General features: G+C 49.1%; 1 protein-coding gene across 2 annotated transcripts in view; it reads right to left on the reverse strand.

Moving 5' to 3' along the window:
- Window positions 1–4,110: 4,110 nt before the first annotated feature.
- The window catches only part of TSPAN5 (tetraspanin 5), a 173,278-nt gene continuing 150,432 nt past the window's right edge, over window positions 4,111–26,956 (reverse strand). The window contains exons 3-8 of one of the 2 annotated variants that reach the window (XM_036340236.1): window positions 19,528–19,674; window positions 14,849–15,019; window positions 12,414–12,539; window positions 10,759–10,806; window positions 10,547–10,663; window positions 4,111–6,226 (exon numbers count right to left, since the gene is read on the reverse strand). In XM_036340236.1, coding sequence (XP_036196129.1) covers window positions 6,161–6,226; window positions 10,547–10,663; window positions 10,759–10,806; window positions 12,414–12,539; window positions 14,849–15,019; window positions 19,528–19,674 — 675 coding nt within the window. In that variant the 3' untranslated portion in view covers window positions 4,111–6,160. The remainder of the gene's footprint in view (window positions 6,227–10,546; window positions 10,664–10,758; window positions 10,807–12,413; window positions 12,540–14,848; window positions 15,020–19,527; window positions 19,675–26,956) is intronic. The other variant, XM_036340247.1, reaches the window with a different exon arrangement.

Here is a 26,956-nt window from a genome sequence, read left to right on the forward strand (position 1 = left end):
CTTTTTTTCTTTTCTTTTTTTTATTCTGGGCCAGTTCTGAGGCTTGACTCCAGCTCTGAGGCCTCGGCTGCTGAAAGCAGGTATCTGGTTTGTTTGGGTTCTATAATCGAAACACTGTTTCAACTCCAGCTCTGAGATCCCAGCTCGCTGAAAGCAGGTTTCTGGGGTTTTGTTTAGCTTCTATATTTGTAACAATGTTTCAAACTGCAAGCTCAGAGGCTGGCAGCGGCAGGCGGGGAACATTGGCTTACTCCATCACTGGAGCAAGCAAGCCTCATGTTCGCTTCAAGCTGCCTGGCTGCCGGCCGCCATCTTGGCTGGCAGTTAATTTGCATATCTCGCTGATTAGCCAATGGGAAGGGTAGCGGAGGTATGGCTAATTACCATGTTTCTCTTTTATTAGATAGGATTCTTCATCACTCCAGCATGTTGCATTTAAGATCACTGGATCCCATAAACATAGTCTGCAGCACTGCCATCATAAGTCAGAATGAGACAAAGCACTGCTTATTTTAAAATGTCCCACCAAAGGTGACAAGACTATTTCCAGGAGCTCAGGGCAAATGTGGAGAGGGCACCCCATGCCATGTTCCATTGCACCCACTCCAATAGTAAGGGGCACAAGCACACTCAGCATCCTTCTAGTGAAAAAGTAGCTCTGAGCAGTCCTCCCATTTCCAGCCTGAAAATTTGCAACAGGGCACCAAACCCCGTCTCGGCTTCCTCCGACTCCACAGCAGGACCACAGAGCAGGAAGGAGGCTGAAACCACAGACATGGATTGTCTCACAGTCGGGAGGGTGAAGGCCAAAGTCCAGGTGTCAGCAGCGTCGGGTCCTGCAGGCCAAGGCAGAACAGGTTCCATGCCTTCCAGGCTCCAAGGCTCACTGGTGGTTCTTAGTGGTCTTTAGTGGTCCATGGCTTACGGACATTCCCTCCATCTCTGCCTTCGTGTTCACCTGGCCATCTCCCCATGTGTGCCTCTGAGCCCAAGTTTGCCTTCTTACAGGAACACTGGCTAGGCAGGATATCACTTCCTCTTACCTAGTTACACGTGCAACAACCCTACTTCCCAATACAGTCACATTCTCAGGTATCTGGGTTAGGACTTCAACACATGGACTTTGGGAAGATGCAATCCCACCCGTATCAAACTCCTAAAACACAAGTTACAGTCAGTGATCCAGACCGGCCCAACACCCTACCCATCTCTGCCACCGTCACAACCAAGATTGCAAATTCTCAGATAGAAGCAAACTCCAGGTGATCCGCAGGGGTGCTTTGAGAGGAAGTAGATGGGAATGTTCCATTCATTGTTCCCAAAGAGTTATCTGCCTGGCAGATGAGTCATTTTAGATCACCCCCACCTCTTCCATGAACCGTGAGTCTAGGCTGGAGGGCTGTGCCCTTTGAAGTCCTAGCAGCAGGATCAGGATGTAGATGTGGCGGGGGTTCAACACCCAGCTCCCCAGCTCCCTAAGGCAGGCGATGCCACTTTCAGGAGTGTGAAGGGACCCAACATACAGCTGTAGAGCCTTCCTCCTGAAAAGTGCGAGCACCTCTCCATGGGCAGTTTTCAGCCCTGCAGCAGCGATTCCAGCCTCCCGGGCTTCCGCAGGATCACCACCAGAGGGCAGGCCATTAAAAGGTTCCTGTTCAAGCCGGTTCTGCAAAAGCAAAACCGAAGACACGATAAACTCCCGATTTAAAAGGTTGTCTTTCTCCCACATAGAATGCAACTACGCCTTAAACACGGGGCAACAACATGGGAAGCGCTGCCTTGTTTGCACACCGCTGTGTCCGCACTACGCTGGTGAAGGGTAAAGCCCAGGAACTCACCCTCTCCCCGCAGGAGGGCTCCTGGCAGTGGAGGAATCGGGGCTTTGCTTTGGGTTCACGGACCCCAGGAGCGGCCTAACCCAGGCATCGTCTCGGGGCCGCCCCGCTGACGAGAGACCTGCTCAGCATGAACAGTCCACAGGGAGTGTATTTTATTCCTCCACTTAAAGAAGTCCTCCAAACTGTAACGATCAACTTTACTTCGTCACCAGCCCTTCCAAAAAGAAAGGCTCAGGCCATTCTAAAGATGGCTTTGGCTTCTCTTCAGAGTCCGGCTTCTCTTCTCCGCCCTGCCCCACCCAGGTACCTCCGCCCTGTCTGTTGTCACATAAAGATCTCTGTGGATGTCACCATGGGTCCCTATTCCCAGGCAAACACCGCATTCTCCTCCTCATTCCAAGGCCAGGCTTCCCACTGCGGAGAGGGCTCGCTGGGGAGTGCGGGCGGAGAGCTTCCGGCTCCTCTCGGAGTCGGAACAGGCTTCCCTAGGGCAGCGGGGCTTCGTGGAATAAAGGACCCAGGGAGCCGGGAGGGCCAGCCAGGCCCCTGGCTGCTCATTGTCCAGCCGCTTCCCAGGGCTCCCGTCCCAGCGGCGGGCAGCAGCCCTGAGAGGAGCTCCAGAAACTGCAGAGCAAGCGTCCCTGCCCAGCGCGCACAGGGCCTGCAAGGAACACTGTGCAAAACCAGAAAAAGCCAAGACCCTGTTCAGAGTCCCGAGAGCAGAAGGAGGGGGCCTGCGGCGGGGAGAAGGCTGGAACAAACGTGAGAGGTTCATTCCTGGGTAGAAAGAAAACAAAGATCTCCTTTTTTTCAAGTGTTTCATGGTGCAAAATTCTTTTTAATCCCTGTGTTCATTCTGAAAAACACTATTAGATATTTTTAAATCATGGAGGCAGTGATGTTGGTGGTAACCGGTCACATAACAGATATAAATTGAATAATCCTCCTCCAAGCCTACCTACACTGAGGAAACGTCCTATAAGTTCTGAATTCAAGACAAAGCATTCCTTTCTTTTTCTCAAAATATATTTTTATTGATTTCAGAGAGGAAGAGACAGACAGAAACATCAATGAGGAGAGAGAATTACTGATCGGCTGCCTCCTTCAGGCCCCACACTGGGGATCAAGCCTGCAACCGGGGCATATGCCCTGACCAGGAATCGAGCCAGTGACCTCCTGGTCCATTGGTTGATGCTCAACCACTGAGCCACACAAGCCAGGCTGAATCCCTTTACTTCTGAGCTGTAATATTTCTCCTTTCTGGGCCTCGAGTTTGCCGAGAGCAAGAATGACAAACAGCCTCCTGTACATAAGATGATCTCCAGCACAGCGAAGTAAACTTAAGAAATGGGGACTGGTGACCTCCCATTACCACAGATACACTCCCCTAAAGTCAAAGTAACATTTGTGGTCTCAAGTATCCAGGGGTATGAGGCAAACATTTCCCAAAGCAGTCCTGACACAGGGTCGGGGTCTGAAAATACTGTGTGAACCTTAAAATGTTGTTTTCATTTAATCTATGAAGAAAATCCCTGACAGTTCTGAAGACAGAAGTCTCCTTCTGTGGTGATAACTCAAAATAAAAGTTAAGTCAGCATTTCTCCTAGGGACTAAGATTCCTGCTCTAAGGGACTACTAGAAATTATTTTCTTAGAAAAAGGTTGTGAATATTATCAACATTTACCTAGGCCCATGTGAGTCCTAATCCTCACTGTGCATTAAATTTTCAATGGGACTTTCTTAAACATATAGGCTCTCTGGAAAAAATAAATAAATAAATAATATATAGGCTCTGGCTCCCCCACCACAGAACTGCTAGGGGCAAGGCCTGATGATCTGCATGCCACGTGGTCTCTGGGAGGCTGTGAGCAGCAATGGCCTTAGGAACAGAGATTCCTACACACTCCGCTCTGCCCATCTCCCATTAGCCGGCAGTACCAAGAGACCTTTCCCTACCAATCACAAGATGTTCCCTGTCCCTTCCCCCGAGAGAACCAGTCCAGAGTGGGGTTCTCAAATTGTGCTCTCAAAACACATGGCAACAGCGTCGCCAGCAAACCATCACTGCGAACCAGTCAGAACAGTACCTTCTCAACCTCCCCTCCCCAAAAGGACTAAATCGGGAATTCAGTCTGGGAAGAGGCAGACACAGCCATCTGGGTTTCCACAAGCCATCGGGGATTCTGACGCAGCTGCTGAGGTTTGGGAACCACCGCATCCGAGACTTTTGCAATTTCAAGAGAGAAGCAATGAAGGCAGACATAACCCCACGCAAGGTAGAACCAAGTTTATTAATGACAGCCTTTATTACAACCACTCTCAAGTGTAAAAAATAAAGGGTGGTTCCTTAAAATTTAAAACTCACTTGGACTTCTGTTTGGCCTTTCACTGGATGTGCCGAAGGGGGGAATCTTGCCCGGTTCTGAATCAACTGGTCAGAGGGAGTTCCCTGGAGGATGAGGTAATGAACAGGAAGGACAAGCGTGCCAACCGGAGAGCTGACTCCGTGTTGGAATGACATCACAGGACAACCATGGTGGGGCCGAGACGAGATAAAATCATCTTACAGCTGGAGCATGGGATGGACATCGCTAACGATACAGACACACACACACACACACACACATGCAGAGTCAGACACACCCAACCCGGGAGACCAGGTACTGTCAACTGCAGTCCTCGCTCAGAGCAGACCCACCCGTGCACCGGCCGCAGCGATGCACCAGGGGGCGGGCGCAGAAAGCCTTGCTCAAGTTCACAAAGTACCTCGCAGCTGCCCAGCGATGCGTTGGAGAACGTGTCATTACCGTGAAAGACGCTTGTGGTTTTCCCAGCGCTCCACAGACTATACCTGCTCCCCGGGAGAGTGACATCCCAGTAGATGAGGTTGGATTAAAATCTGGGGGCAAAACGGGTCCCTTCCTCCTGGAGGCGGGCCAGGGTGGGCGGCAGCACCTGGAGGTGGTTTTCGTCTCAGACTCAGAACACCTGCCCGCCAGCGTCCCCCCTCGGAGTATGTGTGCTTTGTCGCCGTCCTGATGGTTAGCCTGCACTACGAGAACAGAGAGAGCTCTGCCCACACACTCGTCTCTTTAAAAAAAATAAAACTAAAACCAGAAGAGGGAAAAACCCCACTAGAAGCTTCCTGATGTGTCAGCGTTTTGGAAAGGGGTTCACTTCCATTCCAGGAGAGAGGGGGGCAGGACGCAGCAGAGACCATGGCGACCCGTATGGCTGAGCGATTGCTGAGTCCATGGAAGCAACTCGCGGGCCCAGCTGGCCCCTTCCCAGCCAGGCGGGACCGCCACCCCTCTCAGGGCGTGAACCCACCCAGTGCTGACCACACCACACCACACCTATCAATGCTGTCGGAGAGATGGCGGGAGGAGAGAATGGATTCAGATTCACAGGTCATGCGGGGAGATTACACACACAAAATTAATATTCGAGCTTGTAAGGAAACACTTAAAAATTTAACAGAAACGGCAGCTTTTGGGGAGTCTAAAACAAAAAAAGGCAAGAAAAAAAAAAGCCAAAGCCGCAGTTTCTGAAGAATCCGACACCTACTTGAGTGGCTGGGGTGAGGGTGTATCCAACTAATACCTCGTCATGAGCCTCATTTTCTCCTTGGATGTCACAGGTAAATAAAGTGCAGGCCCCTTAAAAAAAGATCTGTCCCGCTGAATTCCAGCCTCACGGGGTGCTCCCAGGGTCTGCTCAGGGCACGCAAAATACACAACTTCTCTCATCAGGAGGCCCAATGTGCCAGCTCGTCACTTGCTGAACTCGATCTCGAAATCTGACCCCAAGGACAAGTTGCTTTCTCCCTGGGACGCGAGTTGTCGCAGTTCCTTGCGATGTCCAGTGAAGGGACGCCAGTGGCCCAGCCCTCACAGGGCAGGGGCTGGGTTTCAGGAAAGATCACATCTTCAGGCCACGGCGTGAGGAAGGGCAACGCTGCCTCTCCCAGCCCTCCAATCACTCCCGTGGAGAACAAGGCTTTCCCCACACATTCAAGTACATACGAGTTCCCCACCCTCCCTTTTCCTCTTTTTTTGGTTAAGGATCCAACCATCCATAAATTCATGGCTACAGTAGAGATTCACGGCGCAACGACTTGCATACTGGTTATTGTTTCTTTAATTCTGTCAGTAAGCAGCATTTCTCAGCTTCACCCCCCAGAACAAGTTCTTGGCAGCTCCGTCAGGTGGGATTGCAGGATGCCCCTGTGCCGGCTCCGTGCGGCGTGAATGCGGTCCGGCCGCTGGAGGGTGCGGGAGGCTGGGTGTCCAGTGTTCGGCGGAGGTGGCAGGCGCTCCGCTCTACCAGCTGGCCCTGACAGCTTCGATGTCGCTCACCAGGTTCTGGGCCAGGCATATACCAAAAATCTGAGAAAGGAAGAAAAAGAGTCAAACAGTGAAACTCTGAACATCATTAGGCTTTTTCTTGGCCAATGAATCCTATTTTTCTTTTTCTTTTTTAAATATACTTTTATGGCCAAAACCGGTTTGGCTCAGTGGATAGAGCGTCGGCCTGCGGACTGAGGGGTCCCGGGTTTGATTCCGGTCAGGGGCGTGTACCTGGGTTGCGGGCACATCCCCAGTGGGGGATGTGCAGGAGGCGGCTGATCGATGTTTCTCTCTCATCGATGTTTCTCTCTCATCGATGTTTCTGACTCTCTATCTCTCTCTCTCTTCCTCTCTGTAAAAAATCAATAAAATATATTTAAAAATATATATATATTTTTATGGATTTCAGAGAGAGGAAGGGAGAAGGACAGGGAAATAGAAACACTAATGATGAGAATCATTGATCAGCTGCCTCTTGCACGCCCCCTGCTGGAGATCGAGCCCACAACCTGGGCATGTGCCCTGACTGGGAATCAAACCTCGACCTTCTGGTTCATGGGTCAATACTCAACCACTGAGCCACGCTGGCCGGGCTGAATCTGATTTTCCTTATCTTTGATCTTTTAAATTGAGATGTAATTCATATACTGTAAAATCCACTCCTTTAAAGTGCATAATTCAGTGGTTTTTCATGTACTCACAGGGATATGCAACTATGACCACTATCTGTTTCCCATACATTTCATCACCCCAGAAAGAAACTGTACCCGTTAGCAGTCATTCCCATGCCCCCCATCTCCACAGTCCTGCCAACCACTAATCTATTTCCTTTGAATTTGCTCATTCTGGACATTTCATATAAATGGAATCATATAACATCTGGCCTTTTGTGTCAGTCCACTTTCACACAGCAAAGTGTATTCAAGGTCCATGTTGTAGCATGTACCAGTAGTCAATCCTTTTGATGGTTTGAGTAATATTCCATTATATGGATAAAACATATTTTGTTTTTCCATTCAGCAGGTGATGGGCATCTGCAGTGTTTCCTTCTTTGGGCTCTTATGCATAATATCACTATGAACATCTGTATATACGTTTTTGGGTGAACACATGTTTTTAATTCTCTGGGCTACATACCTCAGAATAGAATTAGTGACTGTAATTTTCTGAGGAATTGCCAATTGTTTTCTGTAGAGGCCGCATCATTTTCATTCCCTTCAGTGATGTGTGAGGGTTCCAATTTCTTCACATCCTCGACAACTCGTTATTATCTTCCTTTATCATTACAGTTCACCCCTGAGCAACATGGGGGTTACAGGTGCTGTTATCCCATGCAGTTGAAAAATCCGCACATCACTAGTCAGTTTTCTGCATACTCAGATTCCCAACCTCAGTCAGTTGAACTACATAGATCAACTGAACTGTGGTCAGTTAAAAAAAAAAAATGTGCTGCCCTAGCCGGTTTGGCTCACTGGATAGAGTGTCGGCCTGGGGACTGAAGAGTCCCAGGTTTGATTCCGGTCAGGGGCATGTACCTTGGTTGCAGGCACATCCCCAGTGGGGGATGTGTGGGAGGCAGCTGATCGATGCTTCTCTCTCATCGATGTTTCTGACTCTCTATCCCTCTCCCTTCCTCTCTGTAAAAAATCAATAAAAATATATTTTTTAAAAAAATGTGCTTTATGAGTGGACCCACACAGCTGAAACCCATGTTGTTCAAGGGTCAACTGTATGTCCATCCTGCTGTGTGAAGTGGTAGGTATCTCACTGTGGTTTTTATTTGAATTTCCCTAACAATTAATGGTGGCGTTCTATCTCCTCACTTGCTTACTAGCCATTTGTATCTTCTCTGGAGACATGGCTATTCAAATTCTTTGCCCATCTTTAAATTGGGTTTGACTTTTTAACTGTTGAGTTGTTTTTTGTACAGTCCAGATACTTGATCCTTACCAGATATAATGATTTGCAAATATTTTCTTCCATTTTGTGGGTTGTCATTTCATGTTCTTAGTATTTTTAGCACAGTTTTTAATTTTGACAAAGTCCAATTGGTCTATTTCTTTGGTTGCTTGTGCTTGTGTTGTCATGTCTAAGAAAACCACCTACTCCTGGGTCACAAAGAGCTACACCTATACTTTCTCCTACACCTGTACTTTCTCCTGAGAGTTTTATAGTTTTAGCTCTTATATTTTGGTCTTTGGTCTATTTTGAGTTAATTTTCATGTATGGTGTGAGGTAGGAGTTCAAATTTATTCTTTTGCATATAGATAGTTAGTTGGTCCAGCACCATTTATTGAAAAGACTATTTTTGCCCCAGTGAACGGTCTTGGTTCCCTTGTCAAAAATCTACTGACCATTGATGCGTGGGTTTACTTCTGGACTTTCTATTCTGTTCCACTGATCTATATGCCAACCTTATGCCAGGAGGCACTATCGTGATGCCTGCACCTCTGAAGTAAGTCTGGAATTGGGAAGTGTGAATTCTCCAAATTTGTTCTTTTTCAAGTTTGTTTTGCTTTTCTGGGTCCCTTACATTTCCATATGAATTTTAGGATCAACTTGTCCATTTTTTTTATTATTTTTTTTTATTGCTTAAAGTATTACAAAGGGTATTACATATGTGTCCTTATTTTTTTCCCCACCCTTGACAATCCCCTGGCCTCCCCTACCCCCCAGTGTCTTATGTCCATTGGTTTTGCTTATATGTATGCATACAAGTCCTTCAGTTGATCTCTTACCCCCCTCCCTCCTGCCCCCCCAACCCTCCCCGGCCTTCCCGCTGCAGTTTGACAATCTGTTTGAGGCAGCTCTGCCTCTGTATCTATTATTGTTCAAAAGTTTATAATGGTCTCTATTATCCATGAATGAGTGAGATCATGTGGTATTTTTCCTTCATTGACTGGCTTATTTCACTTAGCATAATGCTCTCCAGTTCCATCCATGACGTTGCAAATGGTAAGAGTTCCTTCCTTTTTAGAGCAGCATAGTATTCCATCGTGTAGATGTACCACAGTTTTCTAATCCATTCATCTACTGATGGGCACTTAGGCTGTTTCCAGATCTTAGCTATGGTGAATTGTGCTGCTATGAACATAGGGGTGCATATATCCTTTCTGATTGGTGTTTCTGGTTTCTTGGGATATATTCCTAGAAGTGGGATCACAGGGTCAAATGGGAGTTCCATTTTCAGTTTTTTAAGGAAACTCCATACTGTCTTCCATAGTGGCTGCACCAGTCTGCATTCCCACCAGCAGTGCACAAGTGTTCCTTTTTCTCCACATCCTCTCCAGCACTTGTCGTTTGTTGATGATAGCCAGTCTGACAGGTGTGAGATGGTACCTCATTGTTGTTTTGATTTGCATCTCTCGGATGATTAGTGACTTTGAGCATGTTTTCATATGTCTCTTGGCTTTCTGAATGTCCTCTTTTGAAAGGTGTCTATTTAGGTCCTTTGCCCATTTTTTGATTGGATTGTTTATCTTCCTTTTGTTAAGTTGTATGAGTTCCCTATAAATTTTGGAGATTAGGCCCTTATCAGATATGACATTGGCAAATATGTTTTCCCACACAGTGGGTTTTCTTGTTGTTTTGTTGATGGTTTCTTTTGCTGTGCAGAAGCTTTTTATTTTGATGTAGTCCCATTTGTTCATTTTCTCTTTAGTTTAACTTGTCCATTTTTGAAAAAAAACAAAAAAAAATAAAAAAGGCAGTTTGAATTCAGAGATTGCACTGAGTCTGTAGATGGATTTGAGCCATACTGCCACATTAGCGATAGTAAGCCTGTCAGTCCATGAGTATGGGAAGGCTTTCCATTATTTAGGTCTTCTTTCGTTTCTTTCAACCACCGCACCGCATTTGGGCTCAAAGAAAAGTATCACGTCTCCACTGGATGAAAAAGCTAGCACTTGGGACTGCCCAGGAGGAAAGGTGGGCACTCCTTTCCCTCACTAGCACTCTGTGAAGGTGGGCCAGAGGCAGAATGGGACACAGCATGTTTGTAAAAATCCAAAAAACCCTTAACCTCACCACTTGGATCCGCTTTTGACCATTCCTGTCTGCCCAGCTGGCACACACAGAATTAATTATTGAGCCCATGGAAATGCACTGACCCCATCAATGTCTCCATCTTCAAAAGGAAAAAAAACAACCAGTTTCCTAATGTATTTTAGGATAGAGTTGCATCTAAAATCAGAGTTTTAATAAAATACCACAGAATTTGGGTCTGTTTCCCAGCCCCTCCAATTGTGTCTTAAATACTTAATTACTGGGCCGTTAGGGTGATCCGGCAAAGTGCCCGGCCTGGTGAGGATTCTCCCGGGGCATCGCTTCCCGTGACGTCCAGGAAGGAGCCGGCCTTACCTGCAGCAACGCAATGCCTATGAACACGCCGGCCACGATGGTCAAATTGTCCTGCAGCCACTTCTCAAACTGGGGCACGCAGCCTTTCGTGTAGATTACAATCTGCTGGTCGACCTCCTTCACAAGGGAAGAGGAGAACACAGCGTCAGCACGCAAGTCCCAAGGCTCCTCCAACACCCCGTGCGCCAAGCGACAAGATGGTACCCACTTACTGGTTTCTGCCTGGCATCGTAGCCACACTGAGTGTTGATGACATCTTCCTGGTGGGGAAAGAAAACAGGACAGTGACAGTCACGCCAGTTAGAAGCCCACGGAGGATCAGCAGAAGATGCCCACTCAGGGTAATACGATGTGCATCGGGCACGCAGACGGACCGGGCGCCTCGGTAAGCACTCTGATATGCTACCCCATGTCGTTATTTTAACAACCCCCAGAAATAGGTATTAAAATATGCCCTTTTCCAAATGAGGAAAACAGAAGCTCAGGAAATACCAGGAAGGAGGGCAAGCCCATTCTGTGGGAGGTGCAGGATTCAGAGCTGACAGCTTCAATACGTGTATGGTGTTTAGGGAACTGGAGACAGATAAAAACCATGCTGAATGGGCATCATGACTGGCTTCATTTTTGCTCTCTTTGGTGGTGGGAGGGGGAGAAGGACTTCTACTTTTTAATATGTATATTTCTATGTTATTTAGATGAGTTTTCAATGAGAATACGTGACTTCATTAAAAACAGAACAACAACCTAGTCTTGTATCACATGGACACATGTTCTGACATCCGACAGCCCTGATCAGAAATGCAGATTCCCCTCTTTTAGGCTTGTTGTTTTTTTTCCCCCCTCTGCAGGGGGTGGGTGGAAATTGTTAGTTTGGCATTTATGGAATGAGATACCTCTACCCAGAGGATCTGTTGCTGAAAGGGGAGACATAATGCCTTCTGTGAACTTCGGAGTTTGTCTGATGGAATGTTAACACAGGGCAGAACGGGAGACAGAGCAGCTGGCATCGGCCGGCCAGGGCGAGACTGCCTGAGCGGGCACCCTGGGCTCTGCCGGGCACTCTTGCCTTTGGGCCTCCTCAGAGGAAAGGGAGAAACCAGCCAGTGGGGAAGGTCAGCTGTCCTGGCGAGATCCCAGAGCAGCGAGCACAGGCCTTCCTGATTCTCAGTCTCTTCAGACCAAGAGTAACAGCCCAGGCTGACCCCCACCAGGGGCGATGGGTGATGGGCAGGCTGCAGGGAACTTCTGCTTCCCCACCCCAAGGCCACGCCCCTTTTGAAGAGCTGCACACCCTCTACCTTCCAGGGGGAAATGGCCATGAACTCATCAGTGCCCACTCGAATCTGCATGATGGGGGCAAGGGCAGCTCTGAGGGTGCACGCGTGGGGACAGGCTACAAATGAATCTGGGCAGCTATGCTCTTCCCACATAGCATTCTTGTCTCAAACTCTTCTATTCCAATGTGTCCCCCACAACTAAGCGGGAAGAAGAGGGTTACTAACCGCAACCCAATGAGAGAGCTCCCAACTGAGCCTATAAAGAAGGAACAACGCCAACATTTGCTGGCGATGTGAGCTTGGGTAGGGACTTAAAACCCAGGGGCCTCGATTTCACCTAAAAAGGGAAGATAATGTTGGTATCTGCTGGCAGGAATGTTCCAGACTTCAATGAGCCAAGGCACACAAAGGCTCAGGACAGGAGCGATGATCACTCCTACTGGGAAGAACTGAGCCCTATAGGCCCTGCAAGAGCGACAATCAGGACGATGCAGGTAAGAGGTTTCCAGAAGAACACCACCCCTCTGCCCATCCCACACACCGTCCTGGGTGATGCGGGAGCAGGTGGGCCATGTGCTGCCCCCACTTACCGCGGGATCTTTAGTACAGCAGGAGAATGGCACACCGCACCTCTCCCGACTTGCATTGGAATCTGTGCAATTGAAGTAAATATTTAGGTTCCAATCATCAGCTCCAAAAGCCCCACAGCACTGCCACTAGAGCAAACAGGAGAGAATTAGAACACCTCCACCTGGAGGCCACCAGGCGCTGCACCCACACCCGCCCCAACGGACCACACCCCTTCCTGCCGGCTCCCTCCCTCCCTCCGTCTCAGAACAGACTGAACCTACGTAGCCTCCATCAAAGCCTCCAAAATAACGCAGGCGGAAGGTTTGTAAGGATGCGTGGGCATGTGATTTGGAAGGTTGATGAGACCCATGGTGTTAGGTGGTGGTGTGGGGGGGGGGGACAGGAGTTGATAGCAGGGCTCCCTTAGAACAGGGTGGGTTTAGTTTGAGTGCATGTGGGAACATTCTAGAAGGATAAGACACTAAACAGCAGTGTCCAAAGGAGACGACTGGGGCTGTGGGTGGGATATCAAGAGATTTCCTTTTTTACAATTTTGATATCTACACCTTAATGGTTTTTTAAAAATCTGTTTTATTGCTGTATCACTAACATACAATCAACTGCACATAAAGTGTACAATTTGATCATTTTTGATGTATGTATACATCATGAAACCATCACCACAATCAAAATCCTGAACACACCCATTACTCCCCCGCCACCCCCGAAGTCTTAGAGGCTGACTTCTCATTACATATCTGTTAGTACTCGGAATCTGTTTAAACAAGAGCAGGTATTTACATTTTCAAAAAATTACTTAAGAATGCAATCGTCTAATTAAAATGCAATCATGTTAAATTCCGTGGGTCTTAGGAGGGGCCTGACACAGAGGCTGGTCCCATTGTCTCTCCCCCCGCCCCCCCCCCCCCCATCCCCCACGCCCTGCCCTGTGGACTAGCTCCACGTCTCCCAGTTAAATAAACATCCAGCCGGGACCACTGGACGGCTTTCAGGACCAGCATCTACTTCAGAACATTCAACTTCACGACAGAAAAAGAAAAATCACATGAAACAACAGTGTTTCCCCGTGAAGCAGACAGCATTTCAAGAGAATGTGTGTACGCATGTGCGTCCGCCTCATCGGATTCTCCGAGGGCTTGAGTTGCGCCTCCCAACGTTGGCCGCACAGCCCCATCAGACCTGTCATGCAAACGAGGCAGCAATAACACTTGGCAAGGCGTGAGCCTGCATCCACTATGACCTAACGAAACAGTGAGTCTGCCGAGGAGATGAAAGGGGGCTTAATTTCACACCCGAGTACAGCTCACTCCAGGGCAGTTCTTGCTGCCACGGAACAAAATCAACACAACCTGCTCTGCTCTGAGTGCCTGATGTATGTGGGGGTGTGTGGGTATGGGGGTGTGGGGGTGTGGGGGGTTGCCCCCAGGACGAGTGCTGATATAGCCCTCTCCTCCCTTTCCCAAAGGGACCCCAGCTCCTCCTGCCATATGCATTAACATCATGGACACCACGGTCCAGGTCTGCGCAGCTTATCTGATTTTTTCCGATTTTTTAAGTGTCTGCAAATAAGCACCTGTCGGTTTGTAGGACCACAACACCCGAAGCCCATTATGAAACCACCAAGCACATCTTACGCGAGTGTCACAGAGTCTCCATGAGTTAAACTGTAGCTTTTATTGTTTCCACGTTCCTGATGGGGACACAGGCCAAGGTCCTATTACCCCTAAGTCGCTTAGCTGATCAGATCTGGGCACCAGATCTGTATCTTCTGAGCCCTGTTCATAGGCCATTTTGCATTCTGAGTGGAACAGAGATTTTGCTGCTTCGTTTGCCTTGCAGGGGCCGCCACAGAAATATGTTCAGAAACCAGGTGGGAGGGGCTCTCTGCACAGGTTCTCCACTTGGTAGAGGCCACCAGGGGGTGAAACTTGGTTGACTTTCGGTTTCACCCGCGCATGCTATAATAATACTGAATGGGTTACGTCAGGGAATTTTGAACAAACACCCTACTGATGAGGGAGGATATTATTCAGAGCTGTGAAGTGTGGAGGATGACTAGAAATGGGCAAGGAACAAGACAGCATCCATATTTAACGCCAAATAAAACGTTAAACCTATAGCAAAGCAATCTTCTTCAAACGTCGGCAGCAAAGGGCAACTGTGATTAGAGCCTTCTTGCTCAAGAGTTTCCTTCTTTGTTCCTCTTGGCAGACATGGAGATTAAGTAAAAACAGGACATTTCCATGTAGAGCACAAATCGTGCAGGCCACAGAAAAAGTCAGCAAAGAATAAACAGACAAGCAAACAACCCAAAAGCCACGCAGACCAGTCAGAGGGGCGTCCCAGCTGGCGGACGCGGAGCCAGGAGGATGCTCTCTGGGGCCATCCTTCCCAGAAGGCTTTCAACTTGAAAAGAAACCAAATTTAAACTTACATATTCCTGGGTGAAGTCTATGAGGTTTTGCAAATCAATGTCATCCCTGTACGCTCTGATGTTGTTGTTTATAAAGAAATACAGCTGGTCTTTGATCCAGTCTTTGAAAACAAATGCCAGGACCCCGGCAGTGAGCTCCAGGAAGAAAATGATGCCCAGGAACACAGAAAACTAAGGCAAAAGACACATAGATGGAGAACAGTTACACCGGCTATTTTGATCATATACAGTTCAATGGTGCCTTCTAAGAAGGTCTGTGATTACACTGGGTTGGTACACACGTCCAAAGCAGATAACCTTCCATTTCTTAAGATTCATTAATAAAACATTACACTCCAAGAAAGGACTTTAAAAAAAATCATTTCATAATCACATTGTGGGGCTCTGGTGGCTCCATTTGGCAATTAACCAACAAAGCTCATAAGCAAATACAGAAAATAGGAGTTTCTCATTAGAGTCACATTAAGGCCTAAGGAATTTCTCCTGATTAACATGCTGCCTGCCAGGCCCTGAACAACGGCCTGCCCCCACTCTAGTAAGTGTTTGCAACACTGAGAAAGAAACTACCCCCATGTTTTAAGATCACCTGTCATTTGTTACTGTGGCCTGGGTCCTGTATGGAGATTTCCTTTTATGGATTCAGACACTGCTCTAATCCCCCTTCGCACCTGCTCCCCGGGGCACAAAGCACACACGTGCATCTCAGATGAAGAGAACAGAGGGGAAGTGGGGGGCGACTGTGACATGAAAATAATTTCCCATCGAGAAAATAAAACGAAACCACTTCCCCTTGTGAAGCACCAGCCTCGGAATATTTTAAATAACATCGAGACGCCGCCGCAGGGAGGCTCCTGGCTCACGCAGATGAGAGGAGTTTAAGAAGGCAGGCGAGAGACCACGGGCAACGCGGGAACGGCCCATGGAGAAAATTCCCTTCCGTCTAGCACACTCAGCAGAGCCTCACCTGAGTCATATCACCTACCGTCACACCCCCGGTTCTTTCCGCTTCCTCCGGCCTCCACATTCTTACCCTTTTCCATTTTAATTTGTTCAAAGAGTTTCTGAGAAATGAGGCTGTGAAGGAGCAGCGTATAAACTGCAAGCAAATTTCTGGTGACGAGGATAGAAAGGCGACCCTGGGCCACCCCTGTCAGCAGAGCTCCGGAGGCTGCGGGACAGGGGGCGGCGTGGAGGCAGAGGGGCCAAAGCTGCTGCTGTTCTCCATCCCGCAGGAGCCCTCAGGCGGCCAACCGGGAGCACACAGCGTGGGGGCGGCACAGAGGCAACGACACAGCTACTTACCATTTACCGAGACCAGGAACGGCCCTGGCCTGTGTGGCTCAGTGCTTGGAGCCTTGGCCCGAGCCCTCAAGGGTCTTGGGTTCCATTCCCAGTCAAGGGCACGTACCTGGGTTTCGGATTCGATCCTAGGCCCAGTGATCGGGAGGCAACCAATAGATGTATCTGTCTCACACAGATGTTTCTTTCTCTCTCTCTCTCTCTCTCTCTCTCTCTCTCTCTCTCTCTCTCTCTCCCTCACCTCCTCCTTTTTACTCTCTCTAAAAAAAAATCAATGGGAAAAATATCCTCTGGTGAAGATTAACAAAAACCAACCAACCAAACAAACAAAAAGACTAAAAGTGTGTATTCATTCAGCAAACATCTACTGAATGACCTGGAACAGGTCAGGCCCTGAGCTGGGTGGGCTTTGCAGAAGGAAGGACGAGTAGGCCCATACCCTGCCTCCAAAGAGCCTCTTACAGTAAGGGCCGGGGGGCCGGGAGGCGGGGAGGGGGGTGGGGAGGGGGGGCAGTGAGGTGGGCCACATCGCAGTGTGTATCTGACAGTGTTTGCCCAGGGTGCCAGGTGGTGCTCTGAGAGGGTGGGCACAAGGGAAGGGTGGGAAGAAGAAATAAGCGCCTGGCAAAGTCTAGGATCCCAAGGTTTAGGCCCCCTTTCTAGGCCCTCCAGCTCAGCCCTCAGGGTCAGAGCTCCTGGTTATCTGCCCTTGAGCTCACTAGCAACAGAATCTAAAGAGTTCATTATCATCACTAGTACCAGTAATTTCAGTGTGAGCTTTCCTAAACCTAGAAAAAGGACAAGAAAATGGTCACTTTTGCTCTTGCATCTCAGGCCATCATGACTGAGGAAGACCCGGAAGCTTCAGGGCCACGGCCACATCGGCAAGCACAGGAAGCACGGGGTGAGGGGCGGGCGGTGCTGCGAGGCAGGGATGGTGGCTTGCATCATCACAGGATCAGCTTCGACAGCTCTGGCCCAGGGCCCTTGGGAAAGTCGGTATGAGGATTACCACTTAAAGGGGAACCAGAGCTCCCCAAGCAGCCTATCATCATGAAGGCCAAGTTCGTCAGCAGAAGAGCTGAGGAGAAGATGAAGGGTGCTGGGGAGAGGGGAGTCTGTGTCCTGGTGGCTAGAAGCCACAGAGAGGAAGTTCATTAAATGCTCACACATGGGGGGGTGGGGGGGCCACCCTATAGCATAGCATAACACAACTCCCCTCCCTTTACCAGGTACCACTCTACATGACAGTCATCACACTACAGAAATGAGAACATCATGGCTACCTCATGTGTGTGCACACACAAACAACAAGACATAAGTCATGCAAAGGTTATAATTAGGTTTTTGTCTTCACCTTTACAAAGGCTAGGCAAGTTCATTTTCTAGTTCCCCTGGTAAATGTTCACATAATAATATACAATATGCATATCAAAAATTGAGTCTAAATTAAATTCTTATCAAATATTTGGCAGGAACACACATGGGCCCTGTGAGCAAATTTCCCCATTTCCAAAGGAGAAGAGAGGGACTCACAGGCTTCGTTCCAGGGCCACAGTCAATAGGAAAGCTCCATTTCTATTTCACGGTAACTCAGCTCTCGGATTTCCCCCAGCAGTTCTCCTGGCCTTGCACCATCAGATGGTTGAGGCTGTTTGGAATGATGCTGCCATTGACTTCCTACTTATTTCAAAGACTATTCTAGGCCAATTTTTATTACATGTACTAAACGGAGAAAGGGACCATTTAAAATAGTCCCAAGACTTAAGGAAGCCAGGAAACAACACAATTCTCTTTATTTGCAACATGGGACTTTATAAATTAAGGTGAGAACTTAGAGAAATCTCTGCCTATTCAAGTTAGCTCTAGTATCTTCATCTATAAAAGTGATAAAGGGACGACCCTTACTTATAAACTAATATGATTAAAGTGAATCATTTGAGGGCATGGAGGCTAAAATAGTGGCAATCAGTAAGTATGATGAGGCCCAAAACAGCCTACAGCAAAGCTGAGGGAGGTGCGCTCAAGCTTTAGAAATACCCCGTGCCAAGAGGACTGGCAGGTTGCTATCAGGGACAAAACTTTCCTGGGGCCTCCGTAGGTCTTTGACGAGGTGAGGAATGGTGTGTGGGTGGGTGGGTGTAAGAGAAACAGAGTTTGGGAAATTAGCTACTCCCACCAGAGACCCATGTGTACAGAACAGAGATCCAGTGGCTCATTAGACTGCACCAGGACCAAGTATCCCTTGGTTTTTCCCTATCAGCGTGAGTCATATGAACTTCCAGGTGAAACAGCCTCCAGACCTTGCCTGGGCCAGAGCTGCCCACCTTGTATGGACGGTAAGTCTGCTCTTCCTGGGGATGTTCAAGAAGAAATGCCAGAGGAAGATGTGGCAGGTGTGCTGGGGAGAGAACCGCATTCTGCATGGCAGCTGGGACTAGTCCTGGCGGGAGCTCTTGTTTTAAATGAAAATGGCCCTCCATGACATTGTGTCATAAGGGTGAGATTAGTGATATTAAACTGATACGATTCTCTAGAAATCTAACCATCTTCCCTCATCACAGGAGGGTGGGTTTCCCCCCGCCCCCATACTTTTTATTTTTGGGAAGGGGAGTGGGTACCGTCGTGTGGAGGGCTGTGATATGGCCGCCACCAAAAGCCGCCACCAGACAACAGGCACGTTCAGTGAGCTTTGGCTATGCTCACCGAACCTATTTCTCACACACACACACACACACACACACACACACACACACACACACACACACACGTGTGCACAGCAGCCATCCTGTTCTCCTTTGGGAGGCATCTCCAAAGGAAAGGCTTCCGCTCTCCTTTTACTACCTACCTACCCCTGGGGAGCTCCTCCTCCAAACACATTCATGCTAACAGCGGTCACAACACCCTGCGGGGGATCTGAAAAGCATGCTGGTCAACAAAGGGAAGACTTTGCCTTTCACTGTTTCTCCATCTTCACCAAAACCTCCTGCACAGGCCACAGCCATGGTGCTCATGTCTGGTTTCTCTAAACCAACCAGCTGAACAACTTTCTTCTGATTTTGTGCTTAAAAGAGAAAGCATAACTCACTTAAGAGAAGAAAACCATGTCTACAGAACCACTTAGTCCTAAAGGTATTTTAGGGATTGGAATGCAGTCGTGACATACGTGTGCAAAACCCCCGTGGATGCCATGGGGTGGGGTGGTATATATACTATTAAGGAGGCCTGGCAGGGGCAGACTAGAGGGCCCTCGTACCGAAAAGCATGGCCCAGGCTGTAGTTCTGCCAGTGCTTTCGGGAGAGCTCCCTCTCGCTAAAGGCAGCGTCCTGCTGATGGGGGCATGCTTGGTTTTCGCCTGAGGGCAGCGTGGGATACTTACAAACTTGAGGAGGAAAGTGTTTTCCCGCAGCGCTCCAATGCACCCTGCGAACCCCAAAATGAACATCACTCCTCCCACCACAAGGAAGAGCCAGACGGGGTCGAAGCCGCCGAGGTCCGTGATGGAAGAGATGTTGGACAGAACTCCCTGGGGGCAGAGAAGAACACACAACAGGCACCGGGTGCGGGGTTAGTTCTCCACCGGGAAAAGGTTACTGCGACCGTCTCTTTCCCCCTCCGAGGAAACACGGCCGAGGCCGCGTGATATCTGCTGTGATGAATACTCGAGTCATTGCAAAAACAACAACAAAACACAGGAAGCGACTTTCTTTCCAAGTCTCAATGGGCTCACATTTTACGTAAAACTATATAAAGCGAAGAAACAGCCCCGAGAAACCACGGTTAGACCTCGCGCGTGGAGACGTGGAAATCACCTCTGCTTGCAACGTCCCCACAGGTTAGTGGCCTGTAGTAAAAAACAGGTGTGTGAGAAAAACACGTCCCCTGTACACCTGAAACTAATACAAAATAATACTGAATGTAAACTATGACTTAAAAATAACATTTTTTTTAAAGGGGGAGGAAAAGAAAAACAACTCCTAACACCCAGGGAGAGGAGTCGTCCTTAAGGCCCAGGACATGCGGCTCAGACAAGTGCCTGCTTTGGGCCCTTGACATTCCTCAGGAATATGGAGTCTTCATGCTCACATGGTGGCCAGGCCCAGACGCAAGCCCCTAGAGCAGCGTTCTCAACCTGTGGGTCGCGACCCCTTTGGGGATCGAACGACCCTTTCACAGGGGTCATCTAAATACATCCTGCATATCAGATATTTACATTACAATTTATAACAGTAGCAACATTATAGTTATGCAGTAGCAACGAAAATAATTTTATGGTTGGGGGACACCACAACATGAGGAACTGAATTAAAGGGTCGCGGCATTAGGAAGGTTGAGAACCACTGCCCTAGAGGTTTTCCAGGGAAAAGCTGCACCTCAGGGTCCACCCTGGGGCTTTACAGGAGACCCTGTCAGGCTCAGATCCTCAAAGCCAAGAATTGGGATTCAAATGATTTACAAATCAACAGTCACTCCCTGGGTTTCAGCCCTTTTATCCTCCGATCACAGGAACCCAGAGTGATTTCATTTCTCCCCGACAATGCCATTTCTTTACTGAAAGCCTTTCTCCCTTAATGGGACCACATCAAAGATCACCCAAAACTATGTTAGAAATTATGAGATTATTTTTCCTCTGAAATACAAGGTCCAAATGTACTATTCCTTCCTATAGACACCAACTACTGCTATTTTGAAACTGGATGTATGTGAGTCTTAAATACCCAATATCATCAATATTTTCTTTTCTTTTAGGTTATTCTCAAAAATCGCCACAGTATGTCATGGTATAGTTTGCTAACAATCTTAATATTAAATAATTTGTTTTCACAGCATTTGCAATAACCCGGAAGAATACAAAGTATTCATCTGATTTTATACTTGAGAAAAATGGAACCTAGAGAGGGTTGGTGACTCGCTGAAGGTCATACAGCTATTGTTTTGGACCCAGAAAGGATTGTCTACTTCATTACTCTTTTTCTACCAAGTGGGAGCCATGTACTTACATCCAAGCACATCCCAGTCAGCACTGACCAATGCCCGACTCTGGGAGATGTAGGTGTTAGTCCGTTTTAAGGTAGTAGGAACATTGGGACAAGAGTATGTTGTTTGTTAGGTTTTCATTTCTTAGGGATGAGGGGAGCAACACCTTAAGAACAATAATAGGCTATTAATCTAGGACGGATGAGGAATTAAGAAGCTTAAAATGTACAACGTAAAAAGGCCGATGTTTTCAATAAATCACAGATGGAGGGCTGAGAGACTATGAAAGCACTTAGGAATGTAGGGTGGATTCACTAACTTCTGGGCGACGTCACCAAAGACAGCCACACCCTTCGGCAGGATGCAGAGACCAGTGTTTTAATACAATCCTGTGTCCTCAGGATTTCCTAGCTCTGCATGCTGAATACTGGGGTTGGGGGTGGGGGTGGGGGGGGTGGTAAGGTACAAAAACACAGTGACCAATTCTTCACCACACAATGATGCTAAGAAAAGTCACACAAAATCTAAGGACAGTGGTGAGGACCCAGTGCTGGAAATAAATCAACCTCGCCTGTCAGAATGCCTTTTTCTAAACACAGGCGTTGGGTCTTAGACCTCCCTGGCCAGGGCACAGAGGTCTTTAGGGGTACAAGATAACAGTCTTCAATTTAAAAAAGTCAACTTCATTATGGGAAACGTAGGCTCAATTTCCTTGGCAACAAAACGAAGAGGCAGCAGAAGTGGAAGAGACAGGGAGAAGTTCCACCACCAGAGGCTAGACATGCCAGCGCATCCCAGCAAGGGCCAGAGAGGCCTCCTGAGAGCCACGGCTTCCCCTCGGACCCCAGCTGTGAACCTCTGTCAGAGGGGCTCCAGGACCAGTTCCCACCCTGGAGCAGAAACTAGGACTTATCGCCTTCTAGGTTCCTTTTATGGTTTCATCCATTTTTAATAGGCTCTTAAGTTGGGATTCACACTCAAGTGTGCACGAAGATCAGATTGTTCACCCGGACAGCGTGGCTCAGTGGTTGAGTGTTGATCTATGAACCAGGAGGTCACGGTTCAATTCCCGATCAGGGCACATGCCTGGGTTGCGGGCTCAAACCCCAGTGCGGGACATACAGGAGGCAGCGACCAATGATTCTCCCTCATTGTTGATGTTTCTCTCTCTCTCCCCCCCTCCCTTCTTCTCTAAAATCAATAAAAAATTAAAATTAAAAAGATCAGATTGTTCCCACTCCTCCGTGATCCACGACTGCACACACAGAGCTCTGTGAATCACAAGGACAATTATCCGGGCAACTCTGGCAAACCCAGCAAGCCGGCAAACACACCTGAGCCCGAAATGCCAAGACACGCCCGTCCCCAAGGCTAGACGGTCCAATCCCTGCTGGCAGCAGCCTCCGGGATCACCTGTCCTCTCCGAGTTTCAGCTCGTAGGATGAGAATTTGGCTTCTCAGACAACTCATTTTCATACGTCTACTCTCCCCAGCCTGCAGGTTCAGTTTTAATTGCCAGGCCTTCCACTGTTTCCATGGAAACGCCAATCATTGGGGGGCCTAGCTGAACTGCAGATTCTCCTCACTTAATTCTAAATTCTGGCAAAAGACAGGGCTGGAGAGAGTTACGGCGAGGGTGTGGGCAATGACACTGCGCAAAGCACAGAGCGACCAAGAACTTTATTTTTACTGGATCAGTTGAAAATGAACTCAAATCTTAAAACACAAAGTATGGACGTCAATGCCCAGTGCCCAAATGCCCTTGTGGTTAGGACCCCTTACCTAGATGGAGGTGAGAAAACTTTACTCTCTCACCTGTGCAGTGTTCCCAACTATTTCCTGAAGGGCGGGCAGTCTCACTGTTTCTGACGACACAGGGAGAGGAAGGGGGAGCTGAACAGAATCCTGGCCACAGAGACTGGATTACAAAACTGACAGCGGAGCCTTCTGTTGACTTCAAGATGGGCTCTCTCCCTAGACTCGGTAATTGTGTTAAGCTCAGTTTGACAAATGAATCAGAAGTGCCAGAACATGCCTACCGAGGAATAATTACAATTAAAGCATGTAGCTGACAAGAAGCCGGAAGGAAAAAAATCTAAGATTACAGTTAAGTCTGCCAAGTGATTTAAAATAGACATGCATTCGCGGTACGTCCTCAGGAATGTGTCAGAACACCACCAGCGGACACCTTGTCTTCTGGGAACCTGTGGGCACCACCCTCTCCTTTGGGGAACCACATTCCCCCTTCTTGTAAGAATTCCTTCTCCCCCATGTCCACTCCACGAGCCCTCGAGCACCAGTTCTCACACGACCCCGGGCCTCCGTGAGAGCAGGCAGCCTGCATGCCCCTCCCTGGAAACCAGGGTTAGGACAGACATCCCTCTCCCGTGGCTGAGACTGTGAAATGCCAACTCTGGAGCCACCTGCAGTATGTATTGCATCACGTGGAAACAGTCAGCCTGTAGTGAGATATAGAAAGCCGGGGCTTACAAAGAAACAAAGAATTGGGAGGAAGGGGAAATTCTAACCGCATTATAACCCCTGGCCTGACCACAAATTAAAACCCCTTGATTGGACGAGCTGGCTCCCTTTGGGTCTGCACTGGCACCAGGGGGGTCCTGCACAGTACAACTGCCACTTTGGATAAACTACAAGTGAGTGGTGCACAGGTGCACCTACACAGGTATGCGTATGCGTACACACACACACACACACACACACACACGAACTTACGTGTGACCAAAACTGGAGCTCACACTTCACGCTGGACACAAAGTATGGGGGTGCTCCCTTTATAGGCCGGCTGATATTTCCGGTCAACACAACCATTAAGCCGGTGTAAACAGCTTTCCTCCATGTTGACTCACTAGCAACTCAGCATCAATAAGGACATGAGTTCCGGGTGGAACTCTGAGGTGCTCTGCCTATGTCACTGACAAGTAATGCATGACTTAAGCTCCAACTCTCCATCTAAACTTGAATGCTCAGTCCTTGGGTTTAAATGCCAACTTATTAGAACTCAAATTTGCTGGGAGATAAAGAAATGCGAAATGTCCCTTGGCTACTCCCTGCTGTTCCCTGGTCTGCTGCGTGTGCGAGCGGGGCGCACGTGGAGCCGGCATCCGGATCGCAGCGGGAAGTTCGTCTCCTTCTCCGCGTGCATCCTGCAGCTCAGCCCTGGGAGGCGGTGGGGGTGGGGCGGGCAAGGACGCTGGACTGTGTGGGAGTCTGAACATACCCCATGGAGTGGAATCGGATTGGAAGGAGGATAAATGGAGGAGAAGCAGAGCAATTAGCTGCGTGTACTGACTCCTTTCTCCCTTGCCTGTGGCTGACGTGAAAGCAGACCTGTGCACGGCACTGGCGGAGACAGAAAGGGGAAGGCTAAGAGAGAGCGCGCCAGAGGCCAAGGCTGCGGGTCCCAAGAAAAACCGATGCAAATACTACAGACTCAAGAATATCGGAGGACTTCCTGCACATAGATTCTTCGTCGCTACGTTAAGAGTATAGTCATGTGTAAGAATCCTCCGTATCCACACTCTATGTTCCCATATCCATATTCTCCTGCCCCTCGGTCATCTAAGGCTACACCTGTCGCTGCGCCAGGCAGCAGAGGCAAAAGCAAACAACAAGAACAGAAAGTGCTGCTGTCAAGATGCAATGAATACGAGCCTGTTTTAAAAGTTGATAGAAACCCATATGTTCAGCACATTAGCCATTCCACAAATGGGCTTTGGGACAACTAGCTCCTGGCATATCCATTTGAAGCCTTGAAGAGTGATCCTCTGGTGAAAATAGGTGGTTTCCATTATCCATTCGGTACTTAGCTTGTGTCTAAAGAGGAACACAGTAAGGGACCGTGCCTAAGGCCATGTCACTATAACAGAGTTTAGGGAGCCAACAAACAAACGTGCGGGTGTGTGTCCATCACAGCAGAAGGGGGACTAATACTGCAGCCCCTTCGACAAGCTGGCTCTGGGTGTGGCCGAGAGCATTGCGTCCTGCACTAACCACCCTGAACACCACTCAAGCCCCCATGGCTCCTACCTCTTCTCTGTCTCCTGAAACACACCAGAGGGTCGCCTGGTCAGGGCTGGGTGTGGGGCAGAGAGGCAGACAGGGCATTACAATACAGACACCTCGTGCCAAATCCCAGTTCCGCTGCTTACAGCCTGTGTGATCTTGGGCAAGTTACCAGACCTGCCTACGCCTCAATTTCCACTTGGGTGAAATGGCACCCTGTGTCATAAGGTTATTATGAGGATGGAGGAAATATGCAAGTAAATACAAACACTATGCTAAGTGCTTGGCACACAATCAGAATCCAATCCAAGTTTATCCCCATTGCATCAGCATCACTGTTTTACTAGACCCAGAGGAAGACATCGGCTGCTATAGAAGCACATGGCAGGTGCTCACTCAACTTGCCCTGCCTGACCCGCTTCTAAGAAAAACCCTGGCCACACCCAATGGTCACGCCTGACAGAGATGGCAGGAACTGACTTGGCAGTCACTCAGACGCTCAGAGCAAAGGTAGAAGGGAGAAGCCACAAGTTAGCAAAGCTCAGAGAAGACAGCTGTGAGGGGTGGAAGCGAGGAGCACACAGAGGGGGAGAAATAGCAGTGAGAAGTCAGTCGGCAGTGGTGAGCACACTGAGCAGTCAGCAGCTGTGTGGCTGGGTGGTGGCGCCCTGACCCAGGGGCCGATGCCTCCGCTGCCGAGAACCTGACTGGGCACACCGGTCGCCAAAGAGTCACTGCTGCCGAATGACCTCCCAGTCGCTGAGCCGTGTCCCGGTCCCTGGGAGCCCTCCCCGTCCACTGGTTTCATGAACATTGTGTGTTTCAGAAAGAATGAAAAATCATCCCCCCTTCCCGCCAGCCTGCACCTCCCCACAGCCCTCAGACAGTCAGTGACCGCGGGAACGCAGGCAGCCTCTTCCCCAGGCTCCACAAGAAAGGACCATGTGCTGCGCACAACGCTTCCTGGGAGAGGCTTCCGTGCACACGCAGAAGCGAAAAGGCAGGCGAAGCTGCAGATCTCCACACCGATAAACCTTGGCAGCGTCTGCGGTTTGTCCCGCCCAGCACAGCGCCGCCTCCGTGTGCCACCTGGCAAGCTTCAGTTCCTTCTCTCCACACACGCGGAAAAGAAACGCAAAAATAGCCTTAATGAGCCCCCAGGTCTGGGGCTCCTCCGCTTTGGCCTCGACTAGCACATTCCTTCCAGCTGCTGGATGAGAAGCAGAGACAGGCCTGCGGAATGCGCGCCCCACGCGGGCCAGATGCACCCCCTGAGATGGATGAGGCCGCGGCCTGGCTCTCCCACCCTCCTCACCCAGACCCCCCTGGCTGAAGGCAACAGCTTTCCTCGAGGGAGAGAGGCATCGCCCTACCTGACAACGGATGGCAGATCGGACATTTTAAAGAAAATGAGCTCCTCAGAGAGGAGTGGTCCTGCAGCTGGAGGTGGCCTGTGACGGTGCCCACAAGAAGACCCACTGAGGCAGACCGCAGGGAACCTGCCTCCACACGCATCAAAGACCTCCCTCCCGACTGACAGGCAAACCAGTCCGCACACCCAGCGCCCGCCTGGCTGAGGAGTGGCCGCAGAGCCCGGAGAGAGGGCTTGGGGCATGACCCGAAGGGCGCTCGCTAGACCCGGCGTCCAGGGGGTGCAAGGGCGGGGGCAGCATCACTCAGGGCTGGCCCAGACACGAGGGGAGAGGAAGACCAGCCGCTCTAAAGACACGTGGTCTCCCGTTTCCTCGTCATAAAAGGTCACCCGTGAGACTAGAAGTCATCCTTTCTTGCCACAAGTGGTTGCAACC

Source organism: Myotis myotis, unplaced genomic scaffold (genome assembly GCF_014108235.1).
Source record: "Myotis myotis isolate mMyoMyo1 unplaced genomic scaffold, mMyoMyo1.p scaffold_m19_p_1, whole genome shotgun sequence".
Lineage (NCBI taxonomy): Eukaryota > Metazoa > Chordata > Mammalia > Chiroptera > Vespertilionidae > Myotis > Myotis myotis.